Source organism: Brachyistius frenatus, unplaced genomic scaffold, assembly GCF_029030835.1.
Source record: "Brachyistius frenatus isolate BFR_SWC_R1_liver_20210118 unplaced genomic scaffold, ASM2903083v1 Contig_215, whole genome shotgun sequence".
Taxonomy (NCBI): Eukaryota; Metazoa; Chordata; class Actinopteri; family Embiotocidae; genus Brachyistius; species Brachyistius frenatus.
In genome coordinates this window covers 465,426-490,963 of record NW_027210814.1, presented here as the reverse complement: position 1 = coordinate 490,963, position 25,538 = coordinate 465,426, and the positions used below count along the sequence as shown (strand labels likewise).

The following is a 25,538-nucleotide window of genomic DNA, read 5'->3' as shown; positions in this document are numbered from 1 at the left end:
TAAGCAGCAGGTGTTTGCAGGAACAAGCCCCGACTGCTGCTTCTAAATCCACGGCAAGGGTCAGATCATCTGCACTCTTCCACAGTCGGAGCTGGTGAGCGCAGCCTCAAATCCTACTTTTATCAGAAAAGGGCAGAAAACCAGGAGCCTTCAAAATAAAACTAATCCGACTACACAGATGGATGGGCCTCTTGCGGTAAGAGATAAAGGGCTGATTTTCGAACAGTTCCCACGCAAAACCACAAACCTTTGCAGATAATGATGCATTGCCAAAGAAATGTACTGCAGCACAAATCTGGGTTATAGCTGGAAACCTTCCAAATGAAGTGGCATCCAAATGAACGGGGACAAGACGGTTGGTGCAGTCTGTCACCTGCCCATGAGTTTTTGGTAATAAAGTCTCCCTGGTCTAGAAAACACAGAGGCGCACAGTTCGAGGACGGGTTACTCAGCCAAACAGCTGACACCTTCTCCGCTGCCCTTCTCTCCAGAGCCTCTCCTGCACGCTTCGCTGGAAATGACTCCAAATCAACACAGCAGCCAGATGCTCCATCCTCATAAAACAACACAGTCTGCAGCCTGGAGTTCAAACCAAGAACTTGGTGAACGTAACATATATATATATATATATATGTTCCACAGAGGCTGCAACCTTCGGTTCTGTTTGCTGTTTGTTATTGAGTCCTGAGGTCTTTCTCAACACAATCATAGCAGTCTACCCAGACCTTTTCCTCAGAGATATATTGATCAGGCTCCTTGTTTTTAACCTTTCGTGATACAGGAAAGCTTAACTGCACACACATAATCTTCCTCTGCAATGCTTTGCTTCACACTCAAGCTGTTCACACCGCCTTAACCCTGCAGGTATTCAGGAAAAGTATTTTTCTATCGGCTACTAATGGCACAGCAGGGGTTCAGAAACATGCTAAAGGCAGATATCTCTAAAAGAAAAAGACAGAATTTCACTTTCTCCAAACTACAAAATGTCTTCAAAAAGCTGCATCTTTAGAATCACTATCTGTTTACATAGACTTAGTTTTCAGGTTATAAAATAAATCTTAAATAGACACTAAGAATAAATCAGAGCTTAAAAGCAGATGCCTCACACAAGATCTTGAGAGAGAATATCAGCACAGCTTACTGTTGAGTGCAATAATGCAGTAATAATGCAGCATTATGTTTAAAAAACTGAAGGCTGACAAATACCATCTGAAGTGGGCCTATGCTTCAGCACACACTGTACACTGTTATTCTACCTGAAGGCATTGGTATAAAGACACAAAGGCTTGTACAGCAATTTCAGAAGAAGTTTGACTCAGAAATGAGACTCTGAACTGCTCAGCGATCAGAAGAATGGAAATTAATGAAGAGAGTCCCAAAGCGTTTTCCCCCTTCACTTAAATAATCTCCTCTCAGTGTTTCACTGTAGCTGTAAGACAGGAGACACTCTTCTTAACAATCATTATTCATCTGTCAAAAGTAATTATGACACCAGGACCAAATGCCATCACTCACCATTATGATCTGACTGACACAATCCATAACGTCTGCCACAGTGAAATAGCTGGTGGCTCTTCTTGAGTAAAATTGATTTTAGAGACTGCAGCCCTGTTCACAGCTCTGTGAGGCTGTAATTAGGCACAGCATTTAAATAAATACTAACATCAGCATGCTAACACACTCATAATGACAATACTTGCAGTTGCTAGTTACCAAATTTCATGGCAATCTATCCATTAGCAGTCACCAAAAAAAATGTCATCCCCATTGTAGTGCTAGAAGAACAATCAGGGGATCACCGAAGTTATTTGGATTCATTCTCTCACAAAATGTTATGGTAATGTTTCCAAACAAAACATAGACCACCTTACTGACAACATCGCAATCCACCACACCGCTCGTTAAAAAAAATCCATGTGAAATGTGAACGTGAGACACTTTCTGGCCAGATATAGAAAAGGTGTAAATCCATCCAACTCTCCAAACATCCCTACATGATCTCACTCCTTCCGAGTGTAATTAGGTCAGTCAGCGATCTGTGGAAATGAACAGACCCTCCTGTGATAACAGCAGTTAAAGTATCCATCCTTCTCAAATCATATCAAAGCTTGTCCAGTCTTTAAAAACTGTCCCACTGCGAGTTTCAGGTCGCGCTGCCAACCATGGCTGGGATTAGGTTTTAGATTAGGTCCAAACCAAAACCAACATGTGGATGTAGCATAAGTATCAAAATGTGGTACCACCTGACAAGACATTTTTCGATGCTTGATACAATCAAACCAATCAGGTCAATGCTAAAAACCAATCAAAGTTCGGTACTCAGCCCTACTGTATATATTGTATTTATGTGGCTACGGGTAAAAGAAATCACATCTAGGTTTTACCCAAGTGTAAAAGGGACCGAGAGCTGTTTGTTATGGACATTTGAGTCACAAGATTTCTCTCATTCAGATTGCTGATGTTAGACTATATAAATTCATCTTTTAAATATATCTTTAAGAGCCTTCAGAAAGTTTGATGTCTGTTCTTATTACTGTCAAATTCCAATATTCATCTTCAGTTTACAGGACTTTAGAATAAATATTTTTTTTAAAAACGGCACGCCACTCTCAGTCACAGCATCCAAACACAGTTGGAGAGCCTACAGCAGATTCACTCCTGTACATGGAATATGTGCCACACTGGATTATGGTGTCTGTCTAGTAACCATGGGACTGTAATGGGAATTGGGAGATTAGCCTTTTACCCTGTGCAGAGAATGAGCCACATCTCTCTGCTATCGCCTCCTTTCTTTTCTCTCTCGCAAAGACCTGATTCCAACGGCACGAAACACAATGCCAGCTGCAGACCAAATTTTCAGAGACCCTCGCTGGCCTGAAGACGACGGCATTCAAATTGCTGTGACAAGCCACTGAGAGCCAGATTTTACATTTCCCACTGCAGACGGAAATTAACATAACTGTAACACTGCCCGAGGTCAAATTTCTTGTTCTAGAAAATCTGCCCCTAGCAACAAGAGAGCGTAATTAAGACACACTCAGATTTTTGTCCCAGCTGCTGTTTGATCACAACCCGACAGTTACGCGCAAACACCACGCACGCTCACGCGCACATTAGCTCACTTCTGCACATGAGCGAGAAGCTCTTCTGTTTCTCTGGATCTCAAACTTCAAACTTTGTCTCTCTTTCTGAAAATGTCTCTTCTTTAAACACAAAAACAGCAAACCGGATTCAGACTTGGACACAGTCGCAGAAGGCTACTGATAGACACTGTGACGGACGATATTCTTTAAGTGTGGGCCCACCGAATACCTGCTGTCCAATCAAAGAATTCAGCAGCCACCCACCACAAAAACAGATTACTCAAACTGTGACTAAAGGCTTCCCTCTAATCATCAGAGTGGCTGAGTGTTAGCAAAGTGGCACAATGCAGCGTCTGTAAAAGCTGTGCAATGCTTTAAATTTAATATCACAGGATAGAGAACACCTTTTAGCCCTGAGGATCATAGAGGTGTTGTACGTGGGGTCTGAATATTTGCTGCAAAGCCCAGAAAATTACTTAAAGTAATAAAAACTACAAGTAAATAATTAATAGTCTTAGCCGAGCACCTTACATTATTCTTTCCAGACACAGCTCTGCGTCGTAGCGCTAATCTTTTTGCAGACCATATATTTTTGCGTCGGCTGAATACAGGGTCAGAATGAATAAAACCACTACATCTCCAAGTCTTTTTGCAAACTGAAGGTGACACAGCAGCTTTGCTCTTTTACAATACTTTCTTTCATGCATGTAAAGCTCAGATGGCTCCTTTAAAAGCACGGTACATTTGTTACACATGGGAGATTTAACATTTCGCTTGGCTTCATTTGAACTAATAGGAAACAGTGACAGTGAAGTGATTCATTAGCTTTTTTCATAAAAATCTTACTTCTGCCTTAATGGGCTGAAGAATATTTCAGCGGCATTGGTCTACATTCCTGAAGTCCAAAATGTCACAATACAGAAGGGATTTAACGCACTACTTGGTGGACTAATCAAGCAACCACACTGGCATTAACTCTACAACATACAGGTACGTGACATGGCTTTGACAGTATGACATTGGAAATAGTTTAAGAATTTGCGCAAGTCTTCATCACTTCTTGAATTGGTTAGCTCTATCTTTGCATCTACAAAAGCCACTTTTAAAGCCTCTAGCATAAAACCAATGCAAGCTTGGGCTTAAATGCCAAGATCATGACATTTTTCACATTCACAATGCAGTATGTAAAATAAGCTGCAGCTTTAAGATGCAAAAGCAGCTTCATGTTGCATGAGACAATTAAATAAAGGTTTTTCTGGGGCATTTTTTCGCTCCTTTTCTACCCTGTAATAATATATGTGGTGTCGAGAGACAAAGTAGGACGTGGTACTGGATTAAAAAGCAAGATTTCTGCTGTATGGTTCTGAAAAAGAAAGCAGTTCTTAAGAGTCTTATTATTGGAGGAGGTGGTACGAGGTGGATAAAACAAAACCAATAAATGTATATAATGCAATGTCTTTAAAAAAAAAAAAAAAACACAAACAATAATAACAAATAACAAATTCAAATCCTGCTTTAAGAACATTTTTGCAGAATGCTATAAAAACAAGAATCTATGATTCGTTAATTTTCTTAGATCTTTTATTTGGTTGAAAAAAATACAAGAAAAAGAAAAGATTTCAAATTTTGTATCCAGTGTAATTAAAAGGAACGGTGACGTGAGAAACGTGTCTGTTGCAGGTATGTCGGTCAGTGAACACATTGGAAATCTGTTCTTTGCACTTTTGTCTTTTAAATAAAGGTTTAAAATAATCAATGGATTGCAGACTCTTGTTTTTATCACTTTTTACAAAATGTCCAAACTTTTGTGGAAAAGGGATTTGTACTACGTTACCTTAAGCTTCTCAAGATACTAATTTAAGACTGAGTTCACATAAATTGCCCCATAAACAGCACACACACGTGTATGCAATTCATGGGATTTGTCTGTTAGGTTGTATAACTGATTGTTTTGACATTTTACTGTCGCATGCAATTGATTTTTTGGGGGGGTTTAATACAATGGAAACCTGCTTTGCCACCATTTGACTGATCATTAAACAGAGAAAATGAGCTTCAAACAGGAAAGCTGCATGCATGTCAGGTGTTCACAGCAGTGTGCCGTTTGATAGGATGAGCAGATGTTCTACAGTGAGTTGGAGCCTCCAGAAAGATGATCTGCTTGCCTTCATTCGAACCAAACGGGATGTAATTGCTTTCAGTTTTGTGGCTAAAGGAAGAGCTTCATTTTGTTGTTGCTGTTGTTGTCTGCCCTGTTTGCGGTGCAGCTATTGCTATGGTGGCTCTGGTTCCTATATCTCGCCTTATAACAAACACGGTGACACCGTACAGCACAACAGCAACCTCAACTTTGACCTTTCTGAAGGAGAGACTACGGGTGACCTCCAGCTGTCTGGCTGTCTTATCAGCTACACTTTATCTGATCTGCATCACGACAATAGCACAGCAAAACAACCACTCTAAAATCAATGACACTGCAGCACTCTTCCTCCCCTCCCCGCCACCTACCCCGCTCCACAACAACACCCTCCTTGGCTCGACTCCACACTCTTCTTCTCCTTACATTTTTCCTTGCTCATCATCACCTGTTCCTCTTTCTCTGGTGATCCATGTCAGAAGAGATTACATTATTCCCCCTGCATAGCATCATAAACTAATAAAATGGTGCACATTTGCTCAAGTGTAAAGTGAGTGTCTCTTAGTGTGCAGCCTGTATATCTGTGTGTGCATGTGAGTGGCCGATGGCCGTGCATTTAAGACGTACCTATCTCCAGGCAGAGCTTAGTTGCTGAGCTTTGATCACAATGTGCCTCCCCAAAGCACATGAGGTCAGGTACAACTCATACAAACCATCTGCCAGCTAACATTTCCCATTAACGCTGCTGCTTATGTTTCCTATCACTTCCAAGAAACACACGCAGTCAGTGTGAATCTTGAATACTCATTAAATTATAATACAGACTATGATTTAAACATAAGCTTTCTAATTAAAACAGGCGTGGCTAACCTTTTCTGATATGAGATGAGATTTTCTTTGGATGGCCTGCAGAAATATAGTAAAAGCTTCATATAACACTGTGATTAAACATGGAAAAGATGGTAAAAGTAATTTCCTTTTACATTTAAAATCAAGCTGCAATCATTTAGAAAGATTTGTGGATGTTGGTTATTGCAATATTTCATATTTATATCTAAATCATACAAAAGCTAAGCCTTTCCAAACCCTTACTGATACCATTTTCATTCCATTTGGTTCATACACAACCCAGTTTATATGTGTGTTAAAACATGACAGAGCATTTCAAAGGAAATTAAAAAGTCGTATTGAGGCTGCGGCTTTCAAATCTAGATTTTACATGAGTGAAAATGTTTTTCTAAAAAAATATGTACAAGTATAACAACAAAAAAAAAGGCATGCAGAGGACTGTGAAAAAGATTCCTTTGCAGAAAAGCTACTTAATGGTGTCTGAGTCTGTTACGTTATATTCTTCCACTCAAAAACAATGTGTACAGATCTACACTCGTAGCTGAGAGTAAAGCATCATGCGTATGTCGTCTCGACGTTTGATTAGCTCAAGTAAAACCAGCTCTCTGCTAATTGGGAGGCTGGTTTTGTAGGGAAGCCCTTTGATAGTCCCTGTCTGGCTGAATTCAAGGCTTCTCACACTTAAAGCTCCACTGCTGAGTAAATTAGTTTATGGCCGGTTCCTTTTTGCCATCATTGTTCAGGTAATGCAATGTTTGACACGATTAAATCCACATTTAACTTCTAGGTTTAGCTCATAAGTTCTGCATTTGTGCAGAAAATTAATCACAAATCGTTCCTCGAGAGGGAAGGGAAGCTAATTCCACTTCTTCTCGCCATTGGAAATCCAATATCACCGAGTTTTTCACAGTAGTTCAGGAAAAGCCAGACATTTGAAGACCTTACTTTGTGCTCTCAGAACTCTTTTTTTATGACTGCTGGCATTTTACAAACTAAAGAAAATACTCAAGAAAATAATTAAGAGATTATCTAAAAGAAGATAAATAGTTACATCAATAAAGAGTTAGTTTACATAAAATAACAATTAATGATAATAAAGAATTATTGAATATCGCTGGTCTTAAAGTAAGTGCATTAGTTAAAGCATTAATATACATTTTTCCTGTTCGTTTTTCAATGTGCAGCTTTGTAGTGGATAAAACCATCTTATTCCTCAATGACTGGAAGTATCAGCTTCTTCCAACTCGTCAATAACTCGATGAGAGAAACTGACCAAAGTGTGGATGCACAGCAAGTGTGCCATATCGTAACATTTAAGATATGACTGATATTTTTTTGTATATAAAAAAAAATCATATCATGATATTTGAAATATTGTGACTTGTTAATGAAATGGTGTCACACTCTTAGGCAGCGTAACGGTATGACATACGTTGCATGTGTAACTTACCAGCAGCAACAACAAGCATGGCTGAAAGTGGCTATAAAGTGGAGGAGTTAGTTCTAAAAAGGGGACAGACTTTAGTCATGTGGAAATGTTTGGTTGCAAAGGATCAGATGTACAAAAAAAACACAGCAATGTTACTTTTTATTGAATATTTGAAGGAAAACTTCTAAATACATGCTGGCGTAAAAAACTATACCATTTATTTTGTTCTTGAAATTATTATTATTTTGCCATGTCATATGAAGAACGTTGTTATCGCGGAAATATCCTGAAAGATCGCGGTATTTTTTTCAGAGCCACATCATCCAGCCCTACACACAGTGGGCACAACGGTCTGATGGCTGCACTGAAGGTGAAGACATGTTAGCAGGTGGAGTGACTTCAAGGCAACGACAGCCTGCGCGCCAATCTTTACCACCGTGATGGTGGCGGTGTAATGAGTCACTACGTAAGCTGGACAAGAGGAGGCGAACGTTGCCAGTGTGAGCGGAGGTGACGCTCATAATTCATCCAGCTACACTGAATCATCAATAAAGAGAAAGAGGCTGAGGGCTTTTGGTTGCCGTGGCACTGCCGCGCGCGCGCGCTGCCGATGATCTCTGTAAATCTGCCTTGACTTCAGCGACGCATCATGTCCTCTGTAGTTCTGTGATGAGTGTGCGTACTCGCGCACAAACAGATAAATCAAAACAGAGTGAGACTCACAAACCACACTCAACCAATCCCAACGCCCCCCGAGCTGTCGGCGAAGATTCATAAGCACGCCTGCTGAGTCACATGAAGTGGCATTTTTCACCAAAATCAGTCCGAGGGCCACAGTTTTTAAGGTGTGCCAACATCCTCCCTTGTGGGGGTTGGGGAGGGGGTTGGGAGGGGGTTCTGACAGTGATTTGGAATGAAAGGCGCTGTCTGCCTGGATGCCCGTGGCCCCGGGGCCCGAGTTCACCGAGCAGGCAGCCGCTCTCAAACATCCAGCATGTGTCTTATCGATTTTCAAGCTAACCTGGGTTCATTTCACTCCCACTGCTGGATCACTTGTACAAAAACTACAGTGATGTGTGGCAGCATCACTTTATCTGTAACATTTTCATGTAATGGTTGTATCTCAGAACCAGCTGAACTCAACAAGGGACCAATAATGTTTTACAAGATGCATACACACACTGTCCAAACTGTCCACCACTTGAGATCCGCGACCTCGAATTTGACTTGACATGCACCGCAGCGCTTTAAGCTCCCTGTTGTGCTGTTAAGAGAATGAATACATGGTTCTGCATTAATTGACAATAAAAAAAATAACATATAAGGGACTGATCCACGAGATACTATATGCAAAATCTGGGATTTTAAACCTCTTAGGTTCGCAGCAGTACAATAACGTTCTCGTAGATTTAACAACAATTAAACCCGAATCCAGTTTTGAAACCACATAAACAATTATTATTTTTAAAAGCCTTTGATGCACAGACTACAGTTTAAACTGTTGTTTTAATACTTTAGCAGTCTTTCAACGATTCAACAATAATTTGTATGAGGCAAGTCACGCTATCCCCAGAGAAATAGCTCTTCTTATATCCTTTGATATGAACAGAGATTTGTGTGGGGAGTTGTTGTTTTTTAAAGTAGATGTTGAGAACTAAAAAGTCAAGTGGAATGGAGATAAATACATGGCAGATGTGGGCAAGAGGCTGAGTGTTTTATACCCCCACATTAATCCCTCTCTCCATCCCTCTCTCCCTCCCTCTCTCCCTCCAACTTTGTATAGCGGCACTCACTAATCTGAGATAATAGCTCAATTGGAGCTGCAGACTTCTTAATGATCACTTAGGGCAAGCTGGCTTTGAGACATGCACACACAGGGCAGTAGGCCAGTAGGGCCAGCAAGCAGGCAAACAAACACAGTCACACTTATATACACACACATGTGGATGAGGCTGTAACAGAGCAGTGGCCTCAGCGAAGTGTTCTACATCTGATGCCAGCAAATCAACAGAACTGTTTGTGCATGCCGGGGAGAAAACGTGTCGTCAGTCAGACTGTAAGCTGATTTAAATGTGTGAGTGTTTTTTTCCAAGAAATCACTGCATGCTGAATGTTCTAGGTGTTTGCTTCAACTTATGTAATTACTTGGTGACGATGTAAAAAGACATAACGTTTTTTTTTGTTGTTGTTTTTACATCTAACTGATTTTTGAGTGGGTTTTGACAGCCTGCTCATTTGGGATCACAGCATCTGGACTCACAGTGAGTCAAAGACCAAACGACTGACACCTCACACTAGTTGTACCCTGTCCTCTCTACAATGCAGAACACTTTCAGTACTTAAAGGTAACAATCAAAAAGTAACATTGAGTGGACATTAGTGCTAATGTTATCAAACTAAACTATTTTCTGTGTGGAATTTCATTACCCGAGCTTGCTAGCTTCCCAAAGGAGAACAAATATAAAAGCACCATGGTTCTTCAAGTGCCTAAAAGACATACAGATGGGTGAGGAATTAAAGCCGAAACCTGGAGGATTGACATGTACAGTGAGGGGATCTGTTATATTGTTGGCATAGTTTGGGTTCTATTTGTCCTCTCAGAGCGAAGGGTCACTGAAAATAAAGTTTTTCTGAGTGATCACCTTCATCCTGTGCTAAACTATTTCTATCCTGAAGGAAGTGGTGTCTTCCAGGATGGCAATGTCCCCATCCATTGGGCATGAGGGGGTCACTGAATGGTTTGATGAGTATTAAAATGATGTGAATCTGACGACCATGTGCTATGACCTTTGCAGTCACCAGATTTCAACCCCGTCAAACACCTGTGGGAGATTTTGGACTTAGATGTTAGCTCTCTTCTCCCCATCATCAAAACATCACACGATGATTCTTTGAGAGAATGGTGTTGATCTCTCCAATAAGACTTCCAGATGGTGGGCCAACACATAACTGCAGAGATACCTGATGTCGGTTTTTGCCCTTCACTTTGTCACTCGTCTCTTATGTTTTAAATTACTACAAATTTTGCACAAACCACCACTATGTCTGAAAAAAAAAAAACATCTTGTATAAAGGCTGTTGGGCTTTACAGGGCTGTAAGAAGCTCCACTCAGCATAATGAAAGTTAATGGCAATCTTCACACCGAGTACAAACCAGAGAACACTCATGAAGAGGGGTTAAGGCTGTACGACAGCTGTCAGCCTCCTTCAAAATTAAAACGTGCACAATAGCAGTAAAATCAGGATAATTTTTACTTCATACAAATAGTATTAAATTCGAGTTTCAGTTTCACATCCCCTTTATATTCTCTCTATAAACAGACTTTCGCAGTTTCTTGCGTCAGGAAAAAATATCAAGGCTCCAGATAATAGGTGAGAAGACAATTCTGTTTACCCAATTAATATATTAATTTTTTTAATATTTATCTGTTTTTGCAATAAAAAGTTTGCTTCATCAGGGCTATCAAAATGTGTTACACTAATTGAGGTTCTATTAGGATAAGTGAGCTAACAGCACATAAATTGACTGCAGACCCAACGGAAAAAAATGCCTCATTGCGTGGAGAGATAAAGGCATAATCCTTCCCATGCTGTGAACACTTGTCAACAAGCCGTGGAGATTATGGAGAGAATTTGATAGGAACACAAACAACCTTCCCGACTCACCCCGCGGGTCAAAACGATTTCTTACCCCACTTTCTCTCACTTCAACTTCACACATTTTCAGCCCACTGTCTTTTTGTTCCACATCATCAACAACCACTGACAACATCGTCTCTGCTGTCAAACACGTTGCTTCAAACAACACAAACAAGAAGCACAGAGTCTGTGGGGTGAAAAAACACACACACACACACACACACACACACACACATACAGACCAATGGTTTTAACTGTAATACTCCAAAAACACATCTCTTTTTCTCAAAACTTCCATGACACACAGCAGAACTTCACACGTCACAGCGGTTCTCCTCTGCATTTACAAGTAGATGTCAGCCGGTGGAAAATCTGCTTCCTCATGTATAATCGGTCGATATTACTGCCTGGGTTGGTGGTGTCCACACAGCTGGGAGAAAAATAACTCGTCCGGTAATAAAAAGCAGAACCACTAGTTCGCAAAGAGAAGAGCTGACTGGGACTGCGTGTGCTCTAGCTACTCATCAATGCCAACCGTAACAGAGCGTCACAAAACTGCAGCGAGTTTCAGAATTCAGCTTTTGTAGGCATCTGTTGTGCAAGTCCAGAAAGGAGGAGAGAAGATACTGCAGGTGGTAACTGGGCCAAAATGCTTCCAAATAGGTTCAAACAGAGTTGCAGGTCACACGAGGCCTAACAATAGGTAAGCATTAAAAGATGTGGAGGAGATTTGTGACAACAAAAAAAAAAAGCATTTCTCCTTTTGAAAAGAAAAGGGTTGAAAAATGGAATGCAGAAGATCGGACACAGATGATTTACCTCTGAATAGGTACTGTCTTTAAATCCAAGGAAACAGTTGAAGCATATTAAAGCAAAAAAAATTTTTTTTAAATGGCAGTACTTCAAAGTTAAATCCTGTGAGTTATTGTGAATCTAGTGAATTTATGAAAAAATACTCAGAAAATCTCCGCTGCCTTTTAGCAGGCAGGACGTTCTTCCTCTTAAGAGCTCAGCAAGCAGCCATACAGAAAAGCAACAATATTGACTGATGCAATTATACACAACTTGTTCTTGAAACAAACAAAAAAATGCATGCACACTGGATTCCTACTCAGGATTTGACATTGACCTCAACATGTGTCGGATGTGAGCCGAGAAAATAACATCTGCGGTCTAAGCATTAATCGACAGTGGAGGGGTATTTCTTGCATTTCTAAATGTGTTGTGTTGGCAGACTTTTGGTTTCAGCTCTGCAGAAGAGGATGCTGCCAGGCTTTGGAATAAAGAAATAAACAATGACATCAGGAGGCGTACTGGGGTGGCAGCCCTTTCAAAAGCGCGTTTGCCTCAGAAGGAGTTGTGCGGATTTATTAGGTAAAAGAACACAAAGAGAGTAGGCACACCGTTTTTGCTGACTCGGCCTCGTGGAGAGAAACAAAAGAAGACTTTGAGCTTTACGTGGCGATGTGAAAGGCCTCCCGGCAGGTATGAATGTTATATTCATGAAGATGGATGAAATAGATCGTTACCACATTCAAGGATGAGAAGAAAGCCGGGTGGACATTTCTGGACTTTGAAGGGAACACGGATAGATGGAAAGTGGGTGACATGCTGCCATAATCAGGATGAGGATTAAACAGCAGCTCCGTTTCAGAGTCGGCACAAATCTACCTTTGAGAAAATCGAAGCAGAATTCTTTTGTTGCTTCCACTGCTGTGTCGACTCCCGATGAGGCGAGAGGCAGCGTGGTTTTGCTTTTCATCCTCACCAGGCAAGTTATGCAACCAGTAAACAATACAGTTTCCACTGTGGTTCATTCAACTTGTCACAAAGTTGAACAAGAGTTCATTGATATACATTTACTTATGTTTATGATTGTATGCATCTAGACTGCCATGCGTCTGGTCCCTTCTTGTGTGTACGCATACTTATGAGTGCAATTAAGCATGTATGAATGTAAGGGTGCGCGCAGCGTGTTGCTGGCCACTGGGGAATAGAGTTTGATGATGGGGGATGGTGGGGTGGACGGAGAGATGGGAGTGCAGTCCGGGGGTGGAATGGTGGGGGATGGGGTTAATGGAAACAGGGTGGGAGGATGGAGAGGGATCACTGTGCATCGAGGGTACGATACTGGCATGAGAAATATCAGTGTTTTTAAGAGCTTAACACCTGCTCTGCAAGGTTCAACTACCAGCACCAGTCAGGTAAGAAAGGTGACACTTGCATGACAAATAAGGAGCTGCGGCACAGGTTTCTTCCAGTCAGCATATTTCATAACCATGGTCTGTTGCACGCATTCAGTCACTGGATTCTGTGGCTTGGCATAGTGCTGCAAACTAATACGCTGTGAACACAAATACACGAAAAAAAGTGCGACCATCCGTTCAGCTTTTTAGACACGTCATTTAAAAAATGCGATCAACTCATAGTCAACAAGAAACTGGCTGTGTAATTTCGGCCATGGATTTGCTGTATGTACGAGCTAAATCCTCACCGGCCTCTCCCTCTGCCTAGCATATGTTATACAGGTTTACACTTCACTACACTACACTGACTGCCTTTCAGCCTCTTTAGGTGGAGAAAGGGGCTAACAGAAGCAACCTGTGACGATGACTTTAATAGTAACACATCTTTTAAGAAATTACCAGAGCCGCACCGTGTGCAAGAGGGAAGGCTTAACAGCTAATATCCTATCAGTGCTCCAACACTACAAGGATGCCAGTGCAGAAACAGAGCTGTCTCTGCTCTGACAAACCAGCCTCTGTATCCGCCTGCCCACGCAGATCCAGCAAGCCACACAAGGAAAGGAAATGGACACAAAGTGAAGGCCACTCGCTAATATAATGGCAAGTAATGCTCCACTGTCATAATCATCAAATGGAGGACTGACAGTAGGCTCAGCTTAAAGGGCTTTCAGGAGGAGAGTTTTCACTCAAACCCTAAATGTGTCAGAGGCGCTATGTGATGGAAAACACAAAGGGGGAAGTAAAAGCTCAACAATTTCCTATTTCATTCAAGAAAGAAATATAGAAGAAATAAAGCCTGTCACGAGTAATGATTTTGTCCAAACATCATGTGTGTGTGTGTGTGTGTGTGTGTGTGTGTGTGTGTGTGTGTGTGTGTGTGTGTGTGTGTGTGTGTGTGTGTGTGTGTGTGTGTGTGTGAAGCAGTGATACATGAATGTTTTAGGGAACAAAGATGCTCCAAATGACCTGTTTTCCTTTGCATGCCCGAGGACACATCCTGCTGGTTTCTGAGACCGGGAAAAAACTGGCAACACATACAGTCAAACATGAGGAGGTGGTTGTACACAACAGGTCTGTGTGCGTGTGGGTGTGTGTGTGTGTGTGTGTGTGGGTGTGTGTGGGTGTGTGGGTGGGGTGGGAGGGGATTTGTCAGAGACAAACGGAAGCAGGTATAAGGAAAAATATAGAGAGCATGTATGTAGGAGGTGCAAGAATTCCTCCCGAGCCACAATTAACCCAGACACAAAGGAACGTAGCAGCGCAGCAAACATGCAGAGCTTGGCTACGGCTTTGGCACAACTTCACTGGTTTCAGTGCGAGCATTCTTCCGAAATATAGGCCACTGGCTCGCAGTCAAAAAGGAAAGTGGAATTCTATTATTTCCGCACAGAGCAACACATCCAAGATACCTGTCAGAGCTTTGTGCGATGGACCAGAGCGTCACGCAATCTGTCTCTCACCTGGACAGCTTTTTATTTGGGGATGATTGGAAAATAGTTCCACCCAATCAACCCGCAGTTTAAGGAAACACGCTTGTTGAGCTTTCTATATGTCGGAAGTAGAAGGGATGAAATCACCTGCTCACACTCGTGGCCTGAGGCAAACACACACACACTTCCTCTTTCAAAGTATGATTTCACTTGTGCCGCTTTACAAACCCTCGAATGTCTCTACAACTCTACTAATGAACAATGGATGAATAGTACAGTAGATAAAATGCCACCAGAATAGCTCATCCACCATGAAAGATAATACTAGATGATGAGAGGATAGAGATCTAGGAGAGATGTGGGTGCATTTTCTGGCCCATAACCGTTACTATTATGAGAAAACACAGCTCATTAACAGACAGAAGCTTCCATACACATTCCAGTCCTTACCAGATGTCAAGCTCTAATGAACAGATGATGGGGGCAATTTCATGACAAAATTGTAATGTTATTTAACTTTTACAGCAATTTCCAAGGACAAAAAAATGACTAACTGGATGGCCATGACAATATACCGAAATGTTTTTATGCTTTACTGCATATTTTATGGCAGTAATGGGTCGCACTGGCAAGAAAGGGATGAAGGGGGCTGAAGTGATCCAATTATTTTAAGATTTAGCTATTCTTTTATATTGCAATAAGATGTTATTGTGTGGTATTTGTGAAACACCTTAGACATCACAGGCTTTTTCACAATTAACAGATTTAATTTCTCCTCTAACTACTAAGTACTTACGACAGTTTTCTTCATCACTGTTGTCTGAGCAGTCGTCATCGTCGTCGCACCTCCAGATGGTCGGTATGCACCTTTTGTTGTTGCACTGAAACTGTCCATCCTCACACTCATCAGTTGCTGGATGAAAAAAATAAATAAAAACAAGCGGGGAGATCAGCGTCCAGATGGATGAGCAGCAAACGGATATATAGCGGAGTAGTAACCGCTAGTAGTTCAACTGTCATTTGCAAATGAATGCCTAATTGCTATTCAGCATTCATTCAGGTCAATTGGCTGAGGCGCTGGGAGCGTCATGGTCTGTTTTCTTTCAGTTACTGATCTACTTTTTGTTTTGTTTTTTTTCCAGGATATTGAACAGCAGCAGAGGAGGCCCCTGTGTGTCCGACACAATTCTCCAAAACCTGAAGACAAAGATTCAGTGAGCGTGGGCTACTACAGCTACTACCTCTGATGCAGTATGGATGCTCACAGCCGGGAAACACATGACAGACACGCAGAGGCTTTACCCATCCCGAATCCTCAGAAATATATTCAGAAAGCAAGCAAACACACATAATAGAAAAAAAGTATTATTATTTTTTTGTGTGTATTTTTCTCTCTTGGTTTTAAACGCGCGCGCGCGTTCAGCATAATTCACACATCGTTTTTATTTTTATTTCATTAACGTCCCATGCAAGGAAAAAAAGAACACTACTGACCTTCCAAGAAATGAAGCATGAGGACGAACAAATGAAAAAGTAGCAACGTCCTAATATCCGTCCACATTTCTGGAGGTGATGGAGCTCATTCACATCCACCAAACAAAGCCCGAAAGCCGCTCTAGTTGTAGAGCTGCGACGCCGCTGCCTCCCTCTCCGCCGCGAGAACCCCCCCCCCCCCCTCCCTCAGCCTCACTGGCTGCCCGGGGCGTGACGACAGTGAGTGGGCGGGGACAGGAATAGAATAGAATAGAATAGAATAGAATAGAATAGAATAGAATAGAATAGAATAGAATAGAATAGAATAGAATAGAATAGAATAGAATAGAATAGAGGCTTTTGCTGAATGTTTTGTGTGAGCATATGCTATGGAAATAAAACTGCCCTCACTTAAGAAAAAAAATAAGATGGAAACAAGCCTATGAAGATTTGATATTCTATCTAATTTTGCATGAACTTTCAAAAGAATAGAATAGAGTAGAATACAACAGCACAAAACCGAACAGGCAAGGATAGAATAAAATAGAATAGATCAAATGTTACTGAGGTTTTCACAGACAATTTGTGATAGCATAGGCTTTGTAAGTAAAAATTAACTCAATGGTATTAGATATGAAGTCATTATATTCTATTCAATTTTGTGATTTTTGAAACCTCATTTGTGACACCGTAAACAAAAAAAGGAAAAACAATTGACTGTATTTGAGGTCAAGAATGAACTTTCAATAAAATAGAATAGAATAGAACAACACAACAGAATAGAATTGAATTGAATAAAATAGACAAAGACAGAACAGAACAGAGCAACACAGAATAGAATAGAATAGAATAGAATAGAATAGAATAGAATAGAATAGAATAGAATAGAATAGAATAGAATAGAATAGAATAGAATGTACAGACAACTTTGCACAAGCCACAAAGATTACATAGGCCTACACAAAGTTCTGGTTTACCAGACCAGGTGGGTCACTATGATACTGAACATAAACTGAGCTGATTTTACCCTCAAAATAACACAAGAGACAACTGTTTAAAAACTACTAATTCATTTTCAACTCAAATATTGAGTTATTCCAATTCAAGACAAAAATGTCTGAGTTTAAAATCCCCTGCAATTCTCGGTCTCATTTAATTCATATATTATTAATTATATGATGGTTAAATCTTTAGCTATTAATATAAATTCTGACTAAAATTACAGCACATTTTCTATCACTGAAGTTTTATGATGCCCACATCATATTATGGAGGCTATCTTCTGTTGGTGCTGCCGGGCTAAAGACACAGAAAACAGGGAAAAATGATAGTTGGCCAAAATGCTGAGATGAAGAAAGTTGTGTAGGAATTTTTGATGCAGCATGTACAGTATGCATACATTATATCTGCACTGTGTATATCTAGACAGCCAGTTCTACTAATACAAATCAAGGAAGTGTGACAGTGAGCAAGTGAGAGAGAGAGTGGTCAGAGGGTTTTCCATGTCACACCCACTGAGCCAATGAAATCCATTTTAGAGCATACCGACAGGTAATAGTGGTCGAGTGTTGGAGCAGGAGCAGATAGGAGGGGATCAGAAGGTCAAGCAATTTGGTGTCCCTGTGGTGTTTTTTGTGTTCAGTTTGAACCAGTTTGAGAAGTAATTTAGAAATCCTTTAAAATTTTGCTGGTGGCATAGCACTGGATCCACACATGTAACAAATTCTTAAATCCTTCAAAATAGAAACAAACAAACAAGGTGCGGCTGATGGTAGGTAGAGGGAGGGGAAGGATGCAGGAGACGGTTGGATTCAGTGAGGCAGAAACCATCGCTGTGGGCCACACCTGTTTCAGCATCTACAACAGTCTCCTGTACAGTACGGTATGCTGTTCAACAACTCCATTATTAATACTCTCCCTAAGCAATAATGTGATATGAGTCTCATCTATATGCAAATTATGCGAGTGCTAAGGTGAACTGCAGGCTCCGCCATTTCTCAAAGGCAGGAGCAACAGGAAGAATCCCCCCCGTACCTCTTTCATTAACCAAACTGCAGCGTTATTACTCTTACTAAACACAATGAGGTAATACTTGTCCGCAGATAAAAGTGCATCACTAGGTCTGGTGGCTCCCAGACAGAGCAAACAAGGCTGTCTTTCAAATCTAGGCCACAACCATCGCTGACAGCATAATCAGTCGTTTTAAATGGAGATAAGCTGAAGGATAACTTAATCCCTCCTATCCTCAACATATTGTAAATACACCAAGAGACACTACTGGCACACGCACAAATTTACACAAGCACTTGTAGTCACTGGTCAATGGTACTGAAGAGAAAAAGAGAGGAAGTCGTGACCTGTTGTCATGGCTGCACAGCAAATATCCAGCAAGAGGGAGGCAGCAGGAGAAGAATGGAATAAAATACCACAGCAGTTCTTGAGCAGGTGTTCATAGGATTTTCAAAAAGACTTTGAAAATGAGTTTATTAGCAACTCATTCCTGACCTTCCCAAAACATATTCAGGAGATGAGCTGTGACCAGGGCGTTAAGTCAAACAGGAAAACATCCCATCACAAACAGCATGCTGACTTTATGAAAAGCTTCATGTCTGTTGAAGATAATACGCTCAAAATTCAATCAGTCTTGTAAATCACAACATAACAAGATACAAATTTTAATTTCTATTTTCTGGGGTACATAATCCCCACCATGCAATAAAGACTGATTATGTAACCTATACAGAACCATGTACTGAGAGAAACAGCTCACATAACAGATTTATACATTGATAGGCCATGACAACACATTAAGTTCAGTATATTTTATAATTCATACTCTGATGCCTTGTTCGAGCAAAAATGAAAGTGATGGATATTGATGTAGAATAAGAAACCTAGTTTTGGTTGAGTTGAAAATGTGAGAGATAACACAGACTGCAGCGAGTTTACTGAAGAGTGAGTCATTACTAAATTAAAATGCTTTTAGCAGACTGAAGATTAAGCAGGAACAGGGGGCATTTCTGAGTGAGAATGAGAGTGAAAGAGATTGTCAAGCAACAGGAATATGAGAATACTAGAAAGATTTTGTATATCGTCATGCTGTTTTTCCTGCTCTGGCCTCAGCCCCCTGTTCACGATTCTTTTCAATACTTCACAAAACTGTGTCCTTGCTTTGCTGTGAATGTGAAAACCACTGTTGCAAATAGAAAGACCAAAAAATAAAGTAAAATAGAATTGAAAAAATTAGTAAAAGTAAAAAAAAAAAAAAAAGTGTATGGTATAAACATCTTGACCTACTTAAGACATTCAGGAACTGTAAGAACAACATTAAGCAGGTAACGTTTATTACGTTCTTCACCTTAGTTCAGCGTGTTAGCAAGCGGATATTTGATTATAAGCACTCAACACAAAGTACAGCTGAAGACAAATATTCATAAAAACTGGGGAAACATAAATTTTGTGCTAATAATGGTGCTTCATGTGGGGATCAACAATTATTATAATTCATCCGAAATGTAACCTTAATATCTGCACCAGGTTTTACATGAATCCATCTAACAGCTGTTGAGATATGACGTAAAACTACATGTCATGTTGGCATGACAAGACAATTCAGGGAATACTAAAAGGATACATCATCTAGTAACTATGGATGCCAATTTAAAATGTATTTTTAACTATAAAAAGCTGAGATTTGTTATTAGATAATTGAACATTTTGACCTGCTGGTGGCACAAGATGAAATGTCAGTGGATAATCAAAGCTATGAAGATTTATTCTCTGGACACCATGAATATGAACACAAAATTTCCTGTCACATAAACTCCCTACTTACAGACTGTCCAGAGAATTATCAGCACTGTCCCTGTTTGATTTATGTCCGTTCCAGGGTCCAACCTTGTGAGAAGCCTTCAGAAAAGTCAGGAGTCAAGGTTTGTCTTTTTTGTTACTTTGCGTATCGCCGGTTGTTTGAGAATTGGCAGCAGTTTCCTTTCATTTACACCCAGAAGCCACTCGGGGTGATGTACCACATAATCCTACAATTTTAGGATTCAGGAGAGGCTTCCATCCTCCCCACATACAGTCACGGCATTAAGAAATCAGCGGTTCCTCATGTAAACAGCATTTCAGTAAATCCTGCAACTCTGGCCACATTCCTCATCTCATTAACCTTTAGGCTACATTTGCTGCATTCGGTTTTTCTTTCCACCATCAATTTCTCTGTTCTACATTCAGTCAGAAGCAGAAGCTGGCATGGTCAGCCCTTTTGGTTCAGTTACAGTATAGCTCTCCACCGATGGCCTCTGAGCACTGAAGCAATTAGATTTAAGTACCTTGCTCAAGAACACCTCAATAGCTGCTGCTGAGAGATCACAGAGTAACATTTGCTCTTGTTTTCGCCCACCTCTCAGCAGCCGCTTGAGTGAAACTAGAACAGCATCACAAGCCCTGTTTGTCTAACCCAGTGGTCTGCATCTGGGAGATTAGTTCATCCTCTCTGGCTGATGTAGCTCCTGTCTGTTAAATCAGCGGCTGGAGTGTCAGGCATGAGCGAGGAACTGTTCACCAAAAAATGGCTTGGGCACCAGTTGACGTGACTCTGCTCCAGGTTTGGAACAGCCAACGCTCAAAGCACAGCTTCTCTAATATTTAACATAAACACCGATCATTGTCCAAGCAGAATTTTATTCCACCTCCACACAGGGAGCACAGTTTCCTAGTAAAAGACTAAATGTGGAAAAACCTTGAAAGAACTCTAAATAAATGCTGTGAAGTGTTTTTCTAATTTAAGCGATAATTAAATAGGTTTTAAGCTGCATGACAACGACCTCAAACACACAATGAGAGACATAAAGAAAAATCCTCAGCAACAACAAGAACAAGGAGTCCTGTAACAGATGGTCTGACCCCGACGTAGCCCTGATCTAAACACCGTGGAGTCGGTCGTTACATGAAGACATGCTGACTGCATTTATGTTTAAGTGAAAAATAGAAGAAATGCTAGATTCATGCTGACTGTTCAGTTGTTTGTGGTTTTGTAGGTTTTAGTGGAGGAAAAAACTCCAACCAACCAACTAAATAGAAATAATGAAAATTACATATTAATGCATCAGTATTAATAAGCAATTGTTTAAATAATGAAACACTGAGAAGAGCAGACTCTTGTCAAAATTAGTACTTTTGTTTTTCATAAGTATTATTTAGAGGTTTGTTTTTTTATGTAAGTAATAATTTGAATGTAGGACTTTTACTATAAATTGATTTTTTTTTTTATCACTAAAGTGAGAGATCTTAGTGCTTCTGCATCTAAACCCATAGGGTATTACTGTACTGGTAACTTGCAGGCAGCAATCCAAACCTGGAGGCTACTGACCCCTGCAGGTTCACAAAAAGATCACACAGATACAGATAACGGTATTGTATTACTGCATAACTGTATAACAGCAGTAACCGTTTTTGATATAAATTGTGCTAACTTTTGGGAAGTTTATAATTGCACCATAATACTGAATGCAAAAGAACAGAACTCACTCTTTATAGCTATCTCATTTGAGAATTGTAGCATCTTTCAATAAAATCATGAATAAAAAGTAGAATAATATATTTTATGGTGATCAGTGCTTGAAGAGGAAAACATAAGTGCCAGTGCTCCCCATATTCACAGGTTTGTGTGCATCAGCCAACATCAGCAAATCATGAAATATACTACTGTGAATTTCAACAGAGAAGCACTACAAACACTACAACCTTTTTATTCATCAGAGTAACAACATCAGGTCAAAACCAACTATGGCTCGACAGTGAATGAAACGCAAGAGGGCTTTTAAATTGAAACAGAGAAAGGAAGTCAACCTTTCAGAATAAAAGTCCTAGCTAGTAAAGGATATGCTTTCCAGAGGGATTCATCAGTATATAGCGTACAATAGATAAGGATGTAGCCTATTATCTGATTCAATATTAATGGTACATACATTAGCATTCAGCAAGTATACTTGACAATTTAAGGAGGATGCTGTTCTTTAGAATAAATAAGATGTTCAAATAGCCTCATTAAAGGTGTGACACCAGTATGTCTTGGGTCTGGAGAACAGGTGTTTTTGCCGCTGCTGGGTAATGTAGTTTATTGAGTGCCGAGCTACTTGGCGGCTTGTGAACGTCACGGTAGTTACAGATTGACATGTATCCGTGCCTGTTCTGCGTCCCGGTGAGCGTTGGCCTGCTCCAAGCGCCATTCTGAGGAGTTTATAATAGCCTGTGTAATTTTTTTTCACACATCTGTTCATCCATTCATCCATCAGTTTTCCAACACAATTTCAGTTTTTTCTGAACCTGTTGAATTTTGGAGTCACTCCCAGAATAGCAGACAAATGACAGGCTTTTATATCACAAGGCTAACAAACAGATTGCACTTTCACCAGCTGTTCAGAAAAATGCCAAATACATAACAACCTGTAACAATTATTCGTAAAAATATTTTCATATTTTAATTAATGGCTGGCTTAACTGCTTTAGCAAATTTTTACAACATTTGTATTAATAACTCAGCTCATTTCTACTTGGTGCAATAATGATAAGAGTAATTATTGTAAATCAATATGTCCTGCCTTATGGCTTTATTTGAATGACTACACAGTATTGTTGGTCAGCTTGTGGATTATTCACATCGACAGACCAGGAAGCAGCTCTTTTAGAGTCACATATTATTGTCAGTATTTATCACATATTATAGTCACTGTAATGAGTAACATCCTAGAGAGTGTAAGATCAGATTTTTTTTTACAAAGAAACTCATGTTTCTGACAGTGTTCCATTCATTTGTTCATTCCCTCGTGTTCAATTCAATTCAATTCAATTTCATTTATATAGCGCCAAAGGTTATTTCATGGCACTTAACACATCAAAGTCCTTACAGAAGAACTTTACAATATTATACAGAGAAACCCAACAATTCAACAATTCCCACATAAGCTAGGAGGGGGGAAAAAAACTCCTTTTTAAGGGAGAAAAACCTCCAACAGAGGGAAGAAAAACTCCCTTTAACAGGAAGAAACCTCCGACAGAACCAGGCTCAGAGGTGGGCGGAGCCATCTGCCTGGACCGGTTGGGGTGAGAGGAGAGCAGAGAGAGAAAAGGACAGCATAGATATACAAGAGAAGAACTGTTGGTGGAGATGACAAGCGCAGAACAGAAACATGCAGCTCCATGACAGGACATCTGGAAAAGAAAGAACAGAAACTATGCGAGCGAGGGAACTGAATGGAGACAACAGATAATAAGAAGAAACTATGGGAGAAAAAGATGGTGAGGTATGAGTCAGTTAAAGAGTAGGAGGAAAGAAAAGAAGCTCAGCATGTAACGAGGTCCCCCAGCAGCCTCGGCCTATAACAGCATAACTAAGGGTTGGTTCAGGTCCACCCGAGCCAGCTCTAACTAAATGCTTTATCAAAAAGGAAAGTTTTGAGTCTAATCTTATAGCTAGAGAGGGTTTCTGCCCCTCGAACACAAACTGGGAGCTGGTTCCACAGGGGAGGAGCCTGAAAACTGAAGGCTCCGCCTCCCATTCTACTTCTGTAAACTCTAGGAACCACAAGCAGACCAGCGTACTGAGAGCAAAGTGCTCTGCTAGGATTATATAGTTCTATAAGATCTCTACGATATGATGGAGCCTGGTCCAGGCCTACAGTTGCTTTCAGGGCTGCTGTGCTTAACATCACATCAGTGATGGTAGCAGGAAGGGTCGGCCCGATTCTCTCCCTAATAGTGAGAATTTTATTGGTAAAGAAGTTGATGAAGTTATTACTGCTGAGAGCTGAAAGAATAGAGGGCTCAACCAAGCTGTGACTCTTTGTCAGCCTGGCTACAGTGCTGAAAAGAAACCTGAGGTTGTTCTTGTTGTCCTCTATTAATGATGTGTAATACAAAGTCCCGGCCTTACGAAGAGCTTTCTTATATAATATTAGACTATCTTTCCAGGCCAGGTGAAATTCTTCTAAATTAGTGGAACGCCATTTCTTTTCCTGCTTTCTAGTCGCCTGCCCAGCAGAGCGTAATTGTGAGTTGTACCACAGAGACAACTTCCTCTGATTCATTACTCTCTTCTTCAGAGGGGCGACATTATCTAGAGTTGTAGCAGAGATACTGGAGTGTTTTCTATCAGATGATCCACTTATGTGGGACTAAGATCAACGTAGATGTCTTCCACTGCTTTAACACACGGCATCGAAGAGGATAAGCATGTAACTACTTCCTTAAACTTGGCCACGGCATTATCTGTCAGACATCTACTGTAGTGGGATTTATTCCCACATGCTGTGTGGTCCATTATTGTAACTTCAAATGTTAATAAGAAGTGGTCTGACAAAACAGGGTTTTGAGGAAATACAATTCAATTTTCAGTTTCCATGGCATACGACAGAACCAGATGGAGGGTGTGGTTACCACGGTGAGTGGGTTTATTTACATTCTGAGAAAAGCCTATGGAATCTAATAATGAGCTGAAAGCAGAACTGAGGCTGTCGTTGTCCATGTCAACATGAACGTTAAAGTCTCCCACTATCATCACTTTATCTGAACTCGGCACTAAATCAGATAAAAAGTCAGAGAATTCATTCCTCTATTCATTCCTCCCATCTTCTTCTCCACTTGTGTTCATCTTATTAGCCTTTTCTCACACTAATTGATAGAAAATATAACATTTTGGCTAAAGTTTGGTCAAATTTGGTGACTTCAGTTGAGGTTAAAATGTTCACATTCATTACAAAGGCATGAATTGTACACTTACTCATATTGTCCACTAGGGGGAGACAGTGGATTTTTGTGTCCCTCTCCTATGGTGATGAAGCTGATTAGTTCATCAGAGGTTTTCAAGAGAAGCTCAGCATCATCTCATCCCTGGTGATGGTTGAAAAACAAAGGCAGATGGCACTGGGCACTGAACATGCTAAAAGTTTTTCTTCATTATGAATTGCAGATGGAGGCGTAAGAGAAGCAAAATATGAGGTCATTAGAATTTTTAAAAGTGCTCTAAATGCAGCCATTGGCCATCAGCCAACCTATTGTTGTGTGCTGTTATTAACTTAAATTACAGCGCAGAAAAGGGGTTTTGTTTCTGTAAAGAAAGCATTGAAATCTTAATGCCAATGATAATAGCAATGGCTGCGTTCCATTAAGGTACCAGCCAGCCAGTATGTTTATTAGCAAAGCCCTGAAATTGCCCAGAACAGTTATTATATTAGTTGCATCTGTGTCATA

At 40.4% G+C, this 25,538-nt stretch overlaps 2 protein-coding genes across 5 annotated transcripts in view; both read right to left on the bottom strand.

Annotated features, from left to right (window-relative positions):
• Positions 1–16,466, bottom strand: part of LOC138633332 (low-density lipoprotein receptor-related protein 8-like) — an 82,593-nt gene extending 66,127 nt beyond the window's left edge. For 2 of the 4 annotated variants that reach the window (XM_069719499.1, XM_069719501.1), the window contains exons 1-2: positions 16,308–16,466; positions 15,610–15,726 (exon numbers count right to left, since the gene is read on the bottom strand). In XM_069719499.1, coding sequence (XP_069575600.1) covers positions 15,610–15,726; positions 16,308–16,374 — 184 coding nt within the window. In that variant the 5' untranslated portion in view covers positions 16,375–16,466. The remainder of the gene's footprint in view (positions 1–15,609; positions 15,727–16,307) is intronic. The other 2 variants (XM_069719498.1, XM_069719500.1) reach the window with 1 other exon arrangement.
• Positions 1–25,538, bottom strand: part of LOC138633300 (leptin receptor gene-related protein) — a 174,482-nt gene that overhangs the window by 106,941 nt on the left and 42,003 nt on the right. The window lies entirely within an intron of this gene.